Source organism: Lepidochelys olivacea, assembly GCF_965140295.1.
Source record: "Lepidochelys olivacea isolate rLepOli2 genome assembly, chromosome: 1".
NCBI classification, from domain to species: domain Eukaryota; kingdom Metazoa; phylum Chordata; order Testudines; family Cheloniidae; genus Lepidochelys; species Lepidochelys olivacea.
This window is the reverse complement of record NC_140411.1, coordinates 241,118,078-241,135,982: the sequence shown is the minus strand read 5'-3', so window position 1 is coordinate 241,135,982 and position 17,905 is coordinate 241,118,078. Positions and strand designations below refer to the sequence as shown.

Genomic DNA, 17,905 nt, shown 5'->3' with positions numbered 1-17,905 from the left:
GAAATGACTGGAGTCTCAGATCACAAGCAGTGCTACGAAAACAGATAGTGTAAATTCAGTTTACTTTTTACATTTAATAGAAAAAGCTTGCTAGAGTCCACTGAAGGGAAGGCACATATCACAGGGGAAGTTTTAGCTTTCTCTTTTTAAATGAGGGAGTTAAGTTAGTACTTATGAAAATGAGGAACTAATAGCACCAATAAGAACCAGGGATAATGTGAGCATACGCTATGCTAACCTCCCCCGAAGCTCTGCCAATGCACCTCGAGTCTGACCTGATATCCCTTTGTATTTCATTTCTGGCCTCTCTTGATATAGACGCATCAATGATATTTAACTGAGTGGTGGACTTTGTAATGTGGGTAAGCGTGGCAGACTTTGAACCTAGCTCTTCAGTGTTGACTGGCTGGCCCACTAATAAGCTGCAATGCTGAGCTACTCGAAGAGCATTAGCTAAAGAATTAGGGATCTCATGGAGTCCTCATCTTGGCTGACTCTAGGGCAGAATATTTCATTCCTCCTCCTTGGAAAACATCACCTGGAAAGCCCAGACTACAATTCTGTCCCTGACAATGCCTTTGACAATATCCCTGCCCTCAGAACAGGTGCAGCTCTGATCTGTAAAGTGATTCTGTAAAAATGACATGTGAGGTTTCATGTTTGTTGTGTCTCAGTGATTTCCCCCTCAAATCTGCTCAGTTTACAATTGAAAATATATTTCACTTAACTAGCAGCCCTGAACACTCATTGAAGGTCTGGTCTATGCACAGTTATTGTGCTGCTTTAACTACTGTATATCAGTCTGATGCTGATGTAGTAGACCTCTTCTAGTATGATGGGGAAGCTCCCACAGCAGTCAGAAAGGGTTAAAGAGCTTCTCTGCACACAATCCACCGCAACTATGAGGCTTGTCAAGCCTGGCGAACGGCAAGTGCTTAAAAGGGAGGATAATGGCTCAGTCTGAGTAGGACTCTGGCGTGATCCCAGCTAGAGCTCCCCAGAGGGCAGGGGTTGTCTCCTGGGGAAATTGCTTGAGCACATTGGCCTCCTGGGGCCTCTGAGGAAGTAGAGGACTGACTTTTCTATACTTCTCTTTTTGGAGCCCTGGGACTTTGCCTTGGTTGCTTGGGCACATAGGGGACAAGTAGTCCAGATCTCCTGCCAAGGGACTGTAAACCTTCACTCTGTGTGAGACTGCAGGGACAAGGCCTTTTTTGAGGGCTGCAGAATTACTGTGCCCTTTTCTTCATTTGGACTATTTCATACCCCTAGAAGGGGACAGGCTGTCTATCAGGTGTACGCAGGGGCCATACTCCGCACTTGGAACTAGAACTATAGTAATGTAATTGTCCAGAAAAGGATGTCTGAGACAAGAGAGATGCCTCTTCTTGCCCCGGGGTGTGTGTGTGTGTGTGCCAGAAAGGTATAATCTATCCCAGTGGGTACAGTCATGCTGCTATAAAGGAGCCTATAGTGGTATAGTTTATTCCCATAAATTTAGGGAAAGAAAATACCCCAGTGCAAGGTACCACTGTACTGGTAAAACCCTCTAGGGGTTGCACCAATTCAACTGTTTTGTTAAAAAAAAAAAATCACACCCCTAAACGAAATAGTTAAAGTCGGACGAAAACTGTATGCAGACCTGACTGAAGCCTGACAGTTAAGCTGGACTCTTTCCAACTTGGGCATCAATACTAATAAGAACGGTTCAATTGCACCTCTGCAGCCCCAACATCTTCAGATTATACCCTCAGTGACACTTGAGCAACATCATCTTCTTAACGTGGGTGTCACTGATTTGATTTTAGTAAGAAAACCTGTTGATGATTCACAAGAAGGAGCATCGCTGGTTGGTGCTGCTGGGCTAACTGGAGCAAAAAGCAGCCAAGCTTATTTTTGTCACTAAAGCAATGATGCTCAATACACACAAGGGGCAGACCTGTTAAGTGTGATGGTGCCGTTTGTACATAGTTTGTATACAGTTACTTGCTGATGTGAATCTGCATTTTATCAATAGGCAGTTCAACAACATATCGTACTAACAATCCCAGCCTCCCACATACATAACAATTACATTCTCCCTAGACCTCTAAAGAGGTCATACGACAAAAAAGCAGATAGAACTCTGAACACTCTCTGGGTAACAGTCAGAGTGGCTGCCTAAGGAAACTGGATGGGCTCTTAATTAACACTGTGTTATTCATGTCACTCACCTCCCAAGTTTGACGCAGATCTACAATATCGACAATGAGTTTTCCGTTTTCATCCATTGGTGATAAATCTGGCCCAGGCTTAAAAACAAAAGGAAAATCCCCCTTGGTCATGATGTTTTTTACACAAGTGGATTTTAATTATTTTGTGGCCAAGGAAGGAGTTGTAACCAGGAGGAGTGGGGGGGGGGGGAGGCAAAGTGTCGAACTCTAAAGCTGGTAAAAATAATAGAATGGTTTTATCTAAACCATTTGGATTCCCACAAGCCAAAAACATTTAGATGAGAGACTGAGAGCTGGATCATTGCCCAGTCACCAAGAATTTCCTGACCAGTAACACCTAAGAGTTATCTTATCTTATTAATTCCTTTTCTTTTAAGTCCCTAATGGAAGACTCCAGCAGCACCAGAACAAAACCGGTATCATCTGAATTAAAACTACTTTGAACTGAACTGAATTTTCTACTTCTTTGGAGGAAGAGCAGACAATGTAAATTATCAAACTGAGCTACAGAATTGATCTACACACCACTTTTGAGTAAAAGGCCTATACATAACTGAAATATAGATTGTATTCCGTGAGCAAATTTCACCCTAGATGCCTAGAAATAATTTTGAGTAAGTAAGACAATAAATGTTAATACTGGAAAATTAATTAGCTCGGTGAAACACTATTTTCATAAGAAATCATGTTTATATGCCGTGAAAACAAAGCATGCAAATGGAAAGCAATTAGGGCCTAGAGATAGTACAGATAGTACATAGTACAGATAAATCATGATATGGTATCACATGAAATGACATCTTCATTGACAAAGAGAAAGAAGCTTGACTTAATGAACTGAAGAGGTTATAGCTGATTAAAAAACCCCACAAGAAATCACAGTAACCTCAGATTAGTTTTATAGATTACTGGTGAGTTTCCGGAGTAATTAGTTAGCTTTTGATCATTAAGTGTATATTAGAATTTAGAGAGTTTCCCAGACAGTTTGTAAATTTGCCAATGCACTAAGATATATATATATATTCAGTGGCCTAGTGTGAACCCAGGTAGCATATGATGTTTTAATAGCAAGAATGAAAAGTATAAAACTGTTAACCTACATGATTACTATATATCAACTGCGAATGAGACACAATATGAGTTCCCCCCCAAAACATTTTTTGCATTATAGAGTGTGCCTCATGCATTAGTTTTTCTTTTGTCTTTTGCCTTCCCCTCGAGCACCCATCATAGGCCACTTTTGTAGGCTGGACATACGACTAGATGGACTATGGGTCTTTTTTAAAAAACAGCTCTGCTCTGGATATGCTACCAAACATTTGTTTTCCTGTGTATATTTTTTAAAGAATTGTTTACCTTTAGAGACATAGGGGTATGGATAATGAAGAGATCAAGATAGTCAAACTTAAGTTTCTTCATTGATTGTTCCAGGCAGCTTCGGACAAGTTCAGGACGGTGAAAGGTACTCCCAAGCTGTAATGATTCAAAAACAACTGTTTTTTCTGAAGAAGTTTTCTCATCTCTTCTTTCTGTAAAAAACACTTTTCTAAATTGTTTTATTCATGACATGCCATTGGCTTTGCCTTTTTAGCAGAAGGGTTGTGTTGTGAGGTGGTTGCGTGCAAAGATGCACATGAAGGTGAGAAGTGAATGTCTCCTGAAGAAGCAGGGTGAGGGGCTGAAATGCAGCCAGGATGTCAGAAGTGCATTTGATCAGTACAGGAACCCTATGTGAAGCCACTCTCAAGGTTAAAATCTTTTTGGCTAAATTTGTTCTCCTTCGCTATTAGGAGTCACTCTGTTGTCTGACTTAACTAGCTGACCCTTGGAAGAATGGAATGGAAGATGTCCCTTGGTACGTGACTGAGTCCTGTACACAATTCTGGTCTGTCTCTGGGAACCAGGAGATGGGAGTTCATACAAATGCCATTTCTAACAAGACATCAGTTCTAATGTGGAAAGAATCCCACCCCAAGAAGCCCTTTCTCCTTTTTTGCTGTGGATTCTTCACGTACTGTGTGGTTCTGCTCTGAAAAGTGACTCTGTAAAAATGAGAGTTTGGTGTTAAATATTGACTCTCAGTCAATACAAATGTGCCCCATTTACAAGTAAAAGGATGCTTTTCCAACTGACAGTTCCACAAACTCAAGCTGGATCAAGCTGGGTTCTTCGCTTCTTGTTCATCATCTCCAGCAATAAAAACACTAGAGAACTAATTATGCTCTTTGTGACATCTTTGCAACCCCAATGTCTAAAAATCTTGCTCAGTGATAATCTCTTCCTTTTAATTGTCTTGTGGAAGTGTAACTGATTGGCAATTAGTAAACAATTTTGTTGATGAGACCTGAGGAGGAATAAAATCCACCTTACTCTCCCTTAGTCATGTTGTCTCTGTAGAGCTGAAAGGAGTGACAGCTTAATTTTTCTTCCACTGAAGACACAGATAGAACTGTGAATGCACACAGGGAGCAGGTTGGTTGAATAAGAAGGTGCCATTTTTACACAATCACTTTTCAAAATAAATCTACACTTTAAAAGAAACAGAAATGGTCTATCAAGCAGAGTCACCATTGTGCACAGGAAGCTTAAAAAGGCTCATTGTGGCTAAATAAAATAAAATGTTCTGTCTGGTGATCTGTACTTTGAGGGGCATGAAGAGGCCGTTTTAGCTTCACATTCACACATGTAGAGATGAGCCGGTAACTTTTTATAGAAAGCAATTTCCCAAGTCTGTGAATAATACACCCCCCCCCCCGCCGGGGAATCTTTTCAATACTGGCCTTGAGTAGGTTACACCATTCTTCATAAATTAGAAAAAAAATTAGCACTGGAAGCAGTAGAATAAAAATATCTGTGTTAAAACAAAACCCACCTACCTTTCCTGTGTAAAATATGTCCTCTCTTTTGACTGTCCCATCTGCAATCTTCTCATGAATGGCTCGCCCAACCTCCTCCTCAGTCCCATATACAAAGGCTCCATCAATATGGCGGAAGCCAACTTCAATAGCCACCTTTGTAGCCTCCTCACATTTACTTTTTTGAACCTACCGGTTAAGAAGGTATGGTGTCAATATCTCTGGATTAGGGATATTTTATGCCAGTGATTTAGAGCTTTGATGCCCACCAGAAACACTTCAAAGTAGAGTGGCACATTTAGAAGTTTGAATTTACCTTAAAGGAAATTCAAGGACTCTGGGCCAGGTCCTCTGTTGCCCTGCAGCTTGTGTTATCATTTACACCACAACAAAGTAAAGGGAATGTAGGTGTAAAAAGCTACTATTCAGATATAGCAGGTTTTTTTGCTCTCACTGTGCACAGAAGTAAATGACTCCTTAAAATGCAGGGCAACAGAGAATCAGGCCCATAATTTCAGCTTTCCTTTTTACAAGATTCAAAGGACAATTAGTACAGGACCTCGAGACCAGGAACTGTAAGAATCTAATATCAACATTCACTATGGATTAGAACCCCCAGTCTGGCTGAGCTATTGCCTATTTAAAAAAAATCTCATGATTTGTAAGTCAAACTCATGATTTTGCCAAAACTGATTATGGTTTTGAACTCTTTTTTGACAGGACCACATTCCTTTCATGAGTAGTTGTAACAAAGGCAGCTATTAGAACTGCTTGGTGAGAACTATGATTTTATGAACCCCTGCTGGTTCTTGATAATGACTCAGCTTTCTTACAGCTATGTCCATATTGACTCTGTTGAAATTAATGATTAAAAAAAATCTGACGACAGCCATGCTTCCTAGTGGAGAAATCAGGTGTGATAAAGAAAAAATATGATAAGCAAGACCTAAATGAGGGGCTAATGAACTTCTTGGGGAGTACTAGAGAAGGCAAAGAAAGCCAGTTCCCAAATTTGGTAGAGGCAGAAGTTTTCTGATTTCCCATTTGCCTTTTTTAAATTTTATTTTTCAAGCTTCAGCTAGGGATTTGTTGAACAATTTCTCTCCCATTATCAAAGAGAATCTAGCCTGTGGGCCGAAATCTGCTCTCATTGAAGTCAATGAAGTTACAATGGTGTAAAACCTAGTGTGAAAGGAGAATCAGGCCTTATAAATACAAGTGGGCCACATTCTTATTACATTAAGGCACTTTTGTGATGGGTTCGGTCACAGAGATCCCCTTGGGACTGTCACCTGATGTGCTGAAATTACCTCTGAGCCCATTTTCCCTGCCAGCCTGGGACTCCAGAACCCTGCCTTGTTGAGCCAGACATGCTACCCTGCTGCAACACAGACCCCGGGTCTGGACCATGCCCCCAAAGCTACAGACTTTAATTAAAAACAGCTCAGCAGGTTACCTGTCTCCACCACCCAGACACCCAGCTCTCAGTGGGATCCAAACCCCAAATAAATCCATTTTACACTGTATAAAGCTTATGCAGCTTAAATGTGTAAATTGTTAGTCTATAACACCAATAGAGAGATATGCACAGCTGTTTGCTCCCCCAGCTATTAATCACATACTCCAGGTTTATTAATAAACAAGTCATTTTATTAAGTATAAAGAGTAGGATTTAAGTGGTTTCAACTAATAACAGACAGAACAAAGTAAGTCACCAAGCAAAACAAAGCAAAAACACACAAGTCTAAGACTAATCCATTAAGAAACTGATTAGAGATAATATCTCACCCTCAGAGATGTTCCAATAAGCTTCTTTTACAGACTAGACTGCTTCCTAGTCTGGGCCCAATCCTTTCCGCTGGTAGAGTCCTTGTTAGTTTCAGAAGACATCTTAGGTGGTAAGCAAGGGTTCTCTAATGACTGGTCCCCCTTTGTCCTGCTCCACCCCCTTTTATAGCTTTGGCACAAGGTGGGAATCTTTTGTCTCTCTGGGTCCCCACCCCTCCTTCTAAATGGAAAAGTACCACATTTAAGATGGATTTCATCATCAGGTAACATGGTCACATGCCACTGTAAGACCCCTTGTCTCCATTCCCCATGGGCTGGCCCACTCGTACCACAGGAAGGTTTTCAAGTAACTAAGGCCACTTACAACTGATAGTTTCTGATCAATGTGAGCCATCAAGATTCTAAACCACTATTAATGCCCCACACTTTGCATAATTACAATAGGACCTTAGTTATACTTCATATTTCTAGCTTCAGATACAAGAATGATACATGCATACAAATAGGAGGAATATATTCAGTATGTTATAAACTTTGTTATGATACCTTACAAGAGCTTTTTTGCATAAAGCATATTCCAGTTACATCATATTCACACTCATAAGAATATTTCCATAAAACACCTGGAGTGCAATGTCACGCCCTTTACATCACTCTGGCGGTCAGAGATGATGCGTAACTCTTGATGGTGGGTGGGCACAACATTTAAAGTTTTTTTTGGGGGGATGGGTTGCATCTGACTGACCCATGTGTCGCCTCTGGGCTGAGGAGCAGCAGCAGAGCCAGGAGCACCAGGGCAGCAGTGAGCGAGCATCCTGGGGAGTACCTCATGGCAGCCGGGCTCCGTGCTGCATCATCGGGCTCCTTTGGGAGAGAGGCAAGAGCGCATCAGGGATGCAGCTCGGATCTGTGCTGCCCTCCCTGCCTGGGGAGCCCCTGGCTGTACATAGGTGGCCTGGCTCAGGGAGACGGGCAGGGAGGGCTGCCGGCTTCCACAGTGCAGAGTCTCAAGGGCTCGAGCTGGTCAGGCAGCTCCCACCAGCTTCCAATCCACCAGCTCCTGGCAGGATGTGGTTTTCAAATCCCATGCATCACCTCTGCTGGCAGTGTGATGGGCCTTAAATTACACCCACTTTAGAGTGGAGGTCCTAAAGTGCCTTAGTATAACTTAGAAACAGGCCTGAGTGAACAGTTGCAGTTGACGCAGATTGTAGTGTGTAGGAAAGTCATATTTTAGGAGGTGGTCTTTTCTGGGAGGAGGAGGAGGAGAAGAAAGATTGTATCAGTTCTGCTGATTAGTAGGACTCACTGGAAAGAGCTGAGTCACTGAGCTCTACAGAAAATGTCTATGCTTCACCTTTATTCCTAGGACAATATACATGCCATGGTGCCACAAGGCTTATACGTACCAGGTAGAAGGAAAAAGAGCCACACGCAGCTGTCCTCTTCAGAGGGACCCTTACATTTTTTTTTTAAACACAGTATTTAGTCAGGCTTAATTCTCCCTGAGTCATGGATAAGAATAAGGAGTAAAAAATGCGTAAAGACTACAGAATTTAATAACTTTTTAGCACTTTCCATCCGAGAGGCCCAATGCAATTTTACAAACTCTTAGGATAAAATCTTCAAAAGCAGTGCCATTTCCAAGTGCCTTTCAATGAGATGTAGGCTTCTAAGTCACTTAGGTGCTTTTGAAAATTTTATCCTTATGAACTAACCCAGAATGGTTCATTCAAGTATTTATCATCATTTTAGAGAATGGGGAAACTAAAACACAAAGAGTCAAGTAAGATGCCCGAAGGTTACATAAGTGACTCAGAGGCAAAATCAGATCTTCTGACTCCAAGTCCCCTGCTCTGACCACTAGACCAGTCCCCTCCACACTGGGATCAGCAAGTAGCAGGACTGCTGAAAAGGGAGAAAAAGGAAATGTACTCATTTTCCTTCCCTCAGTGTAATTCAGTGAGCAGTACTACAAGAGCTAAAAATAACTAACTTCTCTTTAAAGGAAATTGGTTTCCATTTAGCTCAAGTTGGGACCAAAATGCATTGGCAGAGTCATATGGGCTGAAAACTGGAAAAGGGAGTGCTGTAGGTCAGGGCAAAGGTGCGCAGGTAGTTACATAGTGACTCTGGACTAGCATAACTGGGTGCTGGAGGTCAGGACATTGGTGGATTGATAGATGCATGTCGGGGTTCAAGGTGTGAGTGGTTGGGGTTGCTATTGATCAGGTGTTTTGGCAAAGCTAGGTCAAGGAGTCATGAATCAGCATGAGATTCACTCAAATAATAAAAAACAAAAATAATTTCTTACAGAATGATATTCTTACACTTATATACAGGCATCATCTTTCATTCAAACCTCCAAAGCACTTTTCAGACATTGTCAATAGTTTTATAAATTAGATATACAGGGATCTCATCTTGCAGCCCTTTTTGGAGTGCTACAGGTAATGGTTATAGCCATGCCCAGCAATGTTAATCAACAGGTTCAGGACAAAGAAATCCATGAAAGATTTACTTACTGCATCAGGGGAATAGGTACCAAATCCCACTGCAGGAATTTTGTTCCCATCATTCATCCTAATACAGTGGTCCTTGTCAAATTCCATCTCTTTACAGTATTTCCTCGATTCTATTCTGAATGCTGAAATTTTGCAGCACTGCTGTATGAGCCAGCAAGAGCTTCAGAAAGAAAACAGTAGGAATTTCTATTTTAGTTGTATTTTTCTATGATGTGTACCAAAAAGAGTAGCCAAGTTTGGTGCAGCAGGCATAAAGGGAAAAAAAGTATAAATGCAAAATGACAAAGCTCTCAGAAAAATCACTATCAACAGGTTCAAAGATCGGTCTCTTTCCTCAAACTCTATTGACTTAATATTGCTTCCATGTGACACAGAAGAAAAGCGTACAAAAGATCTCCCTTCAAATTCACAGTCACTCTACAATGGAGGCAAAGCATTCCAGCAAAATATAATTAGGAAAACTGTTATAACCTTTAACAAAGCATTTTAGAACACTTATCACATGTTACTAAATTTTTACACTCAGAAGAAGCAAATAAAAATTAAATTATCTGTGAAAATAGTACAAGAAAATTGCCTACTGTTTAATTGCTCCCATAAATTACAAACTTGAGTGGCCTTGATCTATTGGCTCAGGGAAATAAAGATGAGAAGGTTTTTAACAAAACCAGTAACAAGACTCGATAACTGCATTACAAAGAGACCTTCATTGCTTCCCAATAATCTAGAACCATGATAAAAGAAGTTGTTCTGAATTTCTATTTAAAATGTACAGTATAGCTCTCTTGACTTCACCAGTGTGCTCTGGGCTCCCAGAGCAGTGTGTTCTTCTTGGAATAACCCCAGTAATGCAAAAAGGAGAAGAAATGTGGGTCTGATTCTTTATTATGTGGAAGAAAAAAATCAGCAATAGTGAAATGATTCTTTTTAATATACATCTTTAAATGAATACTTGGGGTGGACCACAAATCTAAAGAAAATAGTTTTAATAAAATATCCAAGTGCAACTGTATGGCTAGAACAATGGAATACACGCTGCAGGTCTCTCAAAGAGCAGACATGCAATGCTTTCTACTAAATTTTTTTAAATACAGCCCATGACCATAGCATTCAGTGGCACAGCCAGGCCACTCAGGATAAGTCAGCAAAACCTGCAGGGCTCTCAGAGCCTGGGTCTACAGACAAGAGCTGGGCACTATAAACAGCAAGATAGACATTGTGGCTTGGGCTGGAGCTCAGGCCTCAGGGGCTGAGCCTGAATGTCTACACTACTGTTTTTAGCATTGTAGCACAAACCTGAGTCTCTGGACCCAGACTCAGATTCACTGCTGTGGGTTTTAAAAGTCAGTGTAGATGTACCCTTACTCTTCCCCCTGAACTGGGAGTGGCAATGAACCCCAGCTACCTGGCAGGGTCTGCTGCAAAAGCACCTGTGAGCTGCTCCACTCCTGAGATACTCCCCATCTACAGGCATCCATTGGTACAGCCTGGCTGCTTATTCTTCTCCTCTATAAGTGGGAATGAAGACAAACTCCAGGTAGCTGGCAGGGGCAGCTGCAGAAGCATACTTGGTAACATTTCCCCTCTCCATCCTCCTTTTGCCACTCCCCCAGGGCTTTCATTTAATCATTGTTGTTGCGTTCCTCAGGATTTTCTCCAATTTGTCCACATCCTTCCTGAAGTGTGATGTCCAGAAATTGACACAATACTCCAGCTGAGGTCTTATCAGTACTGACCAGAGCAGAAGAATTACTTCTTGTGTCTTGCTTACAACATTCCTGCTGATAAATCCCAGAATGAGGTTTGCTTTTTTTTTTCCCCAACAATATTATATTGTTGACCCATATTTCGTTTGTCATCCACTATAATCCCCAGATCCTTTTCTGCAGTACTCCTTCCTAGGCAGTCATTTTCCATTTTGTACTTGTGCAATTGATTATTCCTTCCTAAGGGTAGTACTTGCCATCTGTCCTCATTGAATTTCATCCTATTTAATTCAGACCATTTCTCCAGTTTGTCAAGATTATTTTGAATTTTATTCCTGTCTTCCAAAGTGCTTGCAACCCCTCCCAGCTTGGTATCGTCCACAAATTTTACACATGTACCCTTTATGCCACCATCTAATTCATTTACAAAGATATTGATTAGAACCAGACCCAGGACAGATTCTTCCAGAACCCCACTCTAAATGCCCTTCCAGCTCAATTGTGAGCCACTGATAGGGGAAGTAGTAGCAGTTATCTGCAAGGCTTATTACTCTGTCAAAGAAGGCTACAGCTTGGTTTGACATGGTTTGTTCTTGACAAATGTATATTGACTGTTACTTATTATCTTCTAAGTGCTTACAGATTATTTGCTCCATTATCTTTCCCAGGATCGAAGTTAGGATGAGTGATAATTCCCTGGATTGTCTTTATTTGCCTTTTTATAGATAGGTACTATATTTGCCCTTTTCCTGTCCTCAAGTACCTCTTTTGTCCTCCATGAGTTTTCAAATATAATCGCTAATGGCTCAGAGATCTCTTCAGCCAGTTCCTTAAGCATTCTAGGATGTACTTCATCAAGCCCTGAGACATGAAGACATCTAACTTGTCAAAGTAATTGTTAAGACGTTCTTTTCCTACTTTAGGCTCAGAGCCTATCCCATTTACACTGTTGTTCTCTATGTTAGCCAGCTGATCATTGCTAACTTTTTGGTGAAAACTGAAACAAAAAAGGCATTTAACACTTTGGCCATTGCTGCATTTTCTGTTGTCGTCTTTCCCTCCTCATTTAAAAGTGAGCCTAACTTGTCCCTAGTCCTCCTTTTGGGTCCCATGTATTTACAAAATGCTTTCTTATTCTAGTTAGTTTAATCTAATTTTGTGCCTTTACCTTTCTAATTTTGTTCCTACATGCTTGTAGGTTTTTTTTTATATTCATCCTTTGTAATTTGACCTATTTTCCTATTCTTGTATAATTCTTTTTTGAGTTTTAGGTCATTGAAGATCTCCTGGTTAAGCCAGGGTGGCTTCCTACCACATTTCCTATCTTCCTCTGCATTGGTACAGTTTGCTCGTGCTTTTAAAAATGTCCCTTTTAAAAAAAACTACCAACTCTCCTGAACTCTTTTTTCCCCTCAGACTTGCTTCCCAGGGGCTCTTAACTAACAATTTTCTGAGTAATAAACTCTGCCTTCTTGAAGACCTTTGTCTTTATTCTGCTGTTTTCCCTCCTACTATTCCTTAGAATCATTAACTCTACCATTTCATTCTACTTTCACCCAAGCTGCCTTTCACCTTTAGATTCTTAATTACTTCCTCCCAGTTTGTCAGCATCAAATCCAAAATAGCCTCTTCCATAGTCTTTTTCTCCACCTTCTGTAATAATGAGCTGTCTTCAGTGCATACCAAGAAGTTGCTGAATAATTTATGCCCTGCTGTATTATTTTCTAACCAGACATCTGTTGGGTTGAAGTCCCCCATCACCACCCATTTTATTAGTTTTTTTAAAAAGTCTCATCCACCCCCTTTTCCTGGTTATCTAGTCTATAGTAGACCTCTACCATGACATCACCCTTCCCCCGTTTTTTATCCTTATCCTGAGACTAGCAAGAGGTCTACCTCCCACTTTTGTCTCAATCTCAGCGGAAGCGTATACATCTTTGATATACAAGACAACATCTCGTGCTTTTTTCCCAGCCCATCCTTCCTGAACTTGCTGTACCCTTCTATACCAATATTCCATCATGTGAATTATTTCACTAAGTTTCTATGATGCCAATTATGTCGTCTTTATCGGGCCCTACCAAATTCATGGTCCATTTTGGTCAATTTCAGAGTCATAGGATTTTAAAAATTGTAAATTTCATGATTTGAGCTACTTAAATCTGAATGTTCACAGTGTTGTAATTGTAGGGGTCCTGACCCAAAAAGGAGTTGTGGGGGTTGGAGTCACAAGGTTATTGTAAGGGAGGTTGCGGTACTGCTACCCTTACTTCTACGCTGCTGCTGGCAGCGGCGCTGCCTTCAGAGCTGGAGAGCAGTGGCTGTTGGCAGGGAGCCCAGCTCTGATGACAGAGCCACCGCCATCAGCAGTGCAGAAGTAAGGATGGCATGGTATGGTGTTGCTACCCTTACTTCTGCTTTGCTGCTGGTGGGGCGCTGCCTTCAGAGCTGGTGCTGTCACACAGCTTCCACTTTCCAGCCACCCAGCACTGAAGGCAGTGCAGAAATAAGGGTGGCAATTCTGCAACCCCCCTAAAATAACTCTGTGACTCCCCCTGCAACTCCCTTTTGGGTCAGGATCCCCAACTTGAGAAACGCTGGTCTCCGGTATAGTATAGGGTAAAAGCCCACAAAAGACCATATTTTGCGGGGGTGGGGTGGGTGGGTGGGTGGAACGACATCAGATTTCACAGTCCGTGACACTGTTTTCATGGCCATGAATTTAGTAGGGCCTGAGGTATTTGTGATTATATACTAGTATTTCTACTTCTTCCTGTTTATTCCCCATACTTCCTGCATTAGTATACAGACATCTAAAATGTTTATTAGATTTCTCCACTACATTTTCTTGTCTCTCCTTTGTCCATGCTGCAATTTTCAATGTTCCCCCTAGATTCTGACCTTTCACCCAGGTCTTAGGCTTTTGCCTCCTGCCCATCAGACCTAGTTTAAAGTCACCTCACTGGGTTAGCACACCTCCCAGCATACCAGATCAGGCATGCAGATGGATGCCTCCTCAGGCATGCAGATGGATGCCTCTGTCCCCTTTAGAAGGGAGTCATTAACCACCACCCTTTGATTTCTCTTGAGAGTGCTGGCCACGATTCTCCCAGCCTGGGGGGTATATTGTTTCCTTGTTCTCCATGGTCTTCCTGTATCCATCTGTTCTCTCTTGTGTAGTACTTCATAAGAAAGGGAGCACCTCTTTCTTTTGTGTTTGGATGGCACCTAGTGCAATAGGGTTCTACTCCATGACAAGGTCTCCTGGCACTGTGGTAATACAACTAATAAATACAATAATAAACAACCCTACTGTGTAGTCTTCATTGAGATTATATTACATTGCAGCAGAGTTTATAACCAATAGCTTTATTCACTTGGAAGTAAAATAGACTCAGAATATAATAATTGTCAAACATTATATAAAGCTTATATATAAACATTATTCATACACATTTATTTATAAACATATAAAGCTGAATTGGGTCATACCTATAACTGTCTGTAGGCACAGAAAGTAGAAGGCTGTTACAGGGGATGTTTATTCTTAGTAAACATTGAACCTAGAATAATGGATTTTGGATGCAGCTGGAATTATTTAGGTTTAACACACACGATTCAAACTCTAAATTCAGCTCCAGATTTGGATCCAAACTTCTCCAGAAATTGGGAATTTGTTTCCACCATTTATAGACAAAAGGGCCAGTTGACAATTTTGAAACTAGACGCAAACTTCCCCACAGGAATGTTAGGATGCAGAAGATTCAATTCTGCATTGTGCCCAGTAGCTGCTGAGCAATGCTAAGGGAAGGAATTACACAGGAGCTTAGGTGTTACATATGCTCCATAAGAGTTACACGTGTTTAAGTCCAAAGTAACTCAGTTGCAGTCATTTCTTGTGGATTTATGTTAGAGTAATGTAGAGCAGAATTTGATTTATTTAACTCAATCCTGCCTACAGTGGACAACTGAATAGATGACCTGCAAAGTCCTGTTCCAACCCTAATTGTTATACTCCTAGGTACACTTGTTTGCACTAGGGCATTCACCATGAAGAGTTCTCCCTACTGATAACACCTAAGAGTTATTTAAGATTAAATTTTTTATTAAATTTCTTCTCCATTGTAACAGGACATTTCACCTGAATCAAAAGCTACCTTGAACTGAAGTTTCTGCTTCTCCCGATACTAGTTATTGCAAATTTTCAAACCGAGTTGGAGAATTTATCTATACAAGGAATTGTATACCTCTATAGCCTTCTACTCAAGTGAAAGTTTGGCTAATACAAGTTAAACACTTTTCAGAAAGTATATATCTAAGTTAAAAAAGCCTATACATGGGCTTCAATACAGTAAACCAAGATAAGATTTATAAACTACTTGTTATATCTACTATTGAATTTTCTGAGGCACTAGGGTTAGCTTTGAATCAAAGTGCACACTTGGGTTTAATATAGAATGTTTGTATTCATGTGCAAAAAATGGTCTTGGATAAGACATTATTTGGAGAGGCAATGAGGAATGTAAACCATAAAACAATGACAATTAGTTTTTTTTTTTAATCACCTTTTAATTTAGGAATAAAAACCATCAGTGAGAATAATTTCCTGTTCTATTTTACTGCATTCATGATATTTTATGTGAGAAAGTTTAAAATATTTGGCACCTTAGGGTCTGAATTAAAGCCCAAATAAGTCAATAAAAATAATTCCATTGATTCCAATGGGCTTTGGATCAGGCCCTTAGTGGATGGCTTACCTTAAAGGAATATAATTTCCAAAATAGTATAAAGAACAGGTAGCATCTATTGTTTTACTAGCAATAATTAAATCTACAAGGCTATTAATCCAGATGAAGCAGAATATAAACTGATTACCAACTGGAGACAGGAAGAATTTCCCCTCAAAATATTGTATTGTACTATATACATTAGTCTGTCATTTGTTTTTTGGGTTCCTTGAAGCAGTCATCATAGGCTAATTCTTCAAGAAGGAAGTTGGACTTAGTTTTCTGGAGTATGTTTTAGGATATAAATATTTACTGTTAGAGAACAGGGAGTGTGGATAATGAGGAGATCAATAGAGTCAAACTTAAGAGTCAAGCATTTATTGTTCCCGGATTTCCAGACTAGCTCAGGGTGGTGAAAAATATGTCAAGTCTTTAAGAATTAAAGAACAAAATAGAATGTCACCAAATCTGTTCTTTCTCCAAGGCTGAATATCTAAGGACAGTTTTTCTAAAATCTCTCTGTAATGCCGCCATCTTTGCCTATTTATCAAAAGGGTCATACTGTAAGGTGGTTGTACGCAACACTGTATGTAAACTAATGTACAAAGATAATAGACTTGCTAAATACTAGGACAAACAGCATTAATGACATTCTTCACTGCCTAGGTATAAAATGGAGTCCACATAACAATGTACTTATTTTTTCCTTGCAAACAAGATATTAGTTTGTCCACAACTATGCCATTAGTTACTTATATGGCTGCCATCACGTTGGTATCGGAGCACCTCATAGGCATTGATCAATTTACCCTCAAAAAACCTCAAAGAATGCACTTCACCTACTTTTCCTGCAATGGAGCCTCTTCTTTGGATTATGGACATCATCACTTTCACCAATAAGCAGGAGTGAAAGTAACTTAAAGGACTTACCGGTACACCGGAGTCCTGAGCAGGGGGCGTGGCCTCAACCAGAAGAGGTGGGGCCTTTAAAGGCCCCCGAGCTCCAGCTGCGCTAGCCCTTTAAATCACCCCCAGAGCTACCAGCTGCAGAGGCAGCTCGGAGCCCCAGGGTTCAGGAGCGATTTAAGGGGCCCGGGGCTCCAGCTGCCACTACCCCAGCAGGGCTCTGGGCCCTTTAAATCGCCGGAAGTCTCAGGGGCTCCTGGCTGCTGCCACTAACCCAGGGCTCGGAGATTTAAAGGGCCTGGGGCTCCACTGTGGTAGCAGCAGCTGGGAGCCCCTGGCCCTTTAAATCACCACTGGAGCCCTGCCGCCACTACCCCAGGGCTCTGGCAGCAGGGCTTGGGTGGCAATTTAAAGGGCCCGGGGCTCTGGCCACTGCAGGGAGCCCCAGGCCCTTTAAATTGCCAGTCTGGGGAAGCTGGTCCGGTCCAGCACAGCTTACCGGCTCTTGCTGATATGCCGTACCAGCTTACTTTCACCTCTGCCAATAAGGGAGCCTGTCAACACTACTGCTTAAGTAGCTGGTGTCTCCTTTGATTGATAGAATATATTTTCTCATATCAGGATCTGATTGTGCTGCATTTCTGGCATTCACAGCCCTGCTAAACCCAGGAAGCATAGATGCAGAAGTGAAACCGTTTTTGCTGCATGGCAGGGTCACAGGGTCAGCAGAATGAAAAAGATGCACGCTATCTGTCCTATGTGAGATACAATGGGAATGTGTTTGATTGGTAACATTTGAGGACGATCTAAAACAGCCATCATTGATATGAATTGGACTAATAGCATGATTTGTGTGGAATAAAGCCACAAAACCATACCTCTGCAGGAAGTTACAGGATGTCTCCTTGAGGCTCTCTCTTAGGGGGAAAGGAATTTTCACACACTGCATGAGGCAGAAATATATTCATGCTCTCGCCTAGACCAAGGAATGCAGCCATTCACAGACAGCAAGACCTTCAAGAAAAACAAACAGAAAAGGCCAAAAGCAGAGTTATAGAAGACTTACTGCTGGCACTGGTAACCTCTCTCTTCCCTCTCTTGCTCTTGAGATTTCTGAGTCTCACTGAAAAGAAGTGCTGAGGTAGAAACAGCAAACCGTGTTAATTCCATTGCTTGATCTCTGGC

The 17,905-nt window shown here is 41.2% G+C and overlaps 1 protein-coding gene across 3 annotated transcripts in view; it reads right to left on the bottom strand.

Annotated features, from left to right (window-relative positions):
• The window catches only part of LOC311517215 (aldo-keto reductase family 1 member C3-like), a 29,330-nt gene extending 11,425 nt beyond the window's left edge, over window positions 1-17,905 (bottom strand). Inside the window, exons 1-5 of one of the 3 annotated variants that reach the window (XM_084621852.1) lie at window positions 17,787-17,905; window positions 9,382-9,541; window positions 5,090-5,257; window positions 3,570-3,686; window positions 2,214-2,291 (exon numbers count right to left, since the gene is read on the bottom strand). In XM_084621852.1, the coding sequence (XP_084477978.1) occupies window positions 2,214-2,291; window positions 3,570-3,686; window positions 5,090-5,257; window positions 9,382-9,541; window positions 17,787-17,890 (627 nt within the window). In that variant the 5' untranslated portion in view covers window positions 17,891-17,905. Of the gene's footprint in view, window positions 1-2,213; window positions 2,292-3,569; window positions 3,687-5,089; window positions 5,258-9,381; window positions 9,542-9,962; window positions 9,995-17,598; window positions 17,715-17,786 lie in introns of those variants that run through there. The other 2 variants (XM_084621853.1, XM_084621854.1) reach the window with 2 other exon arrangements.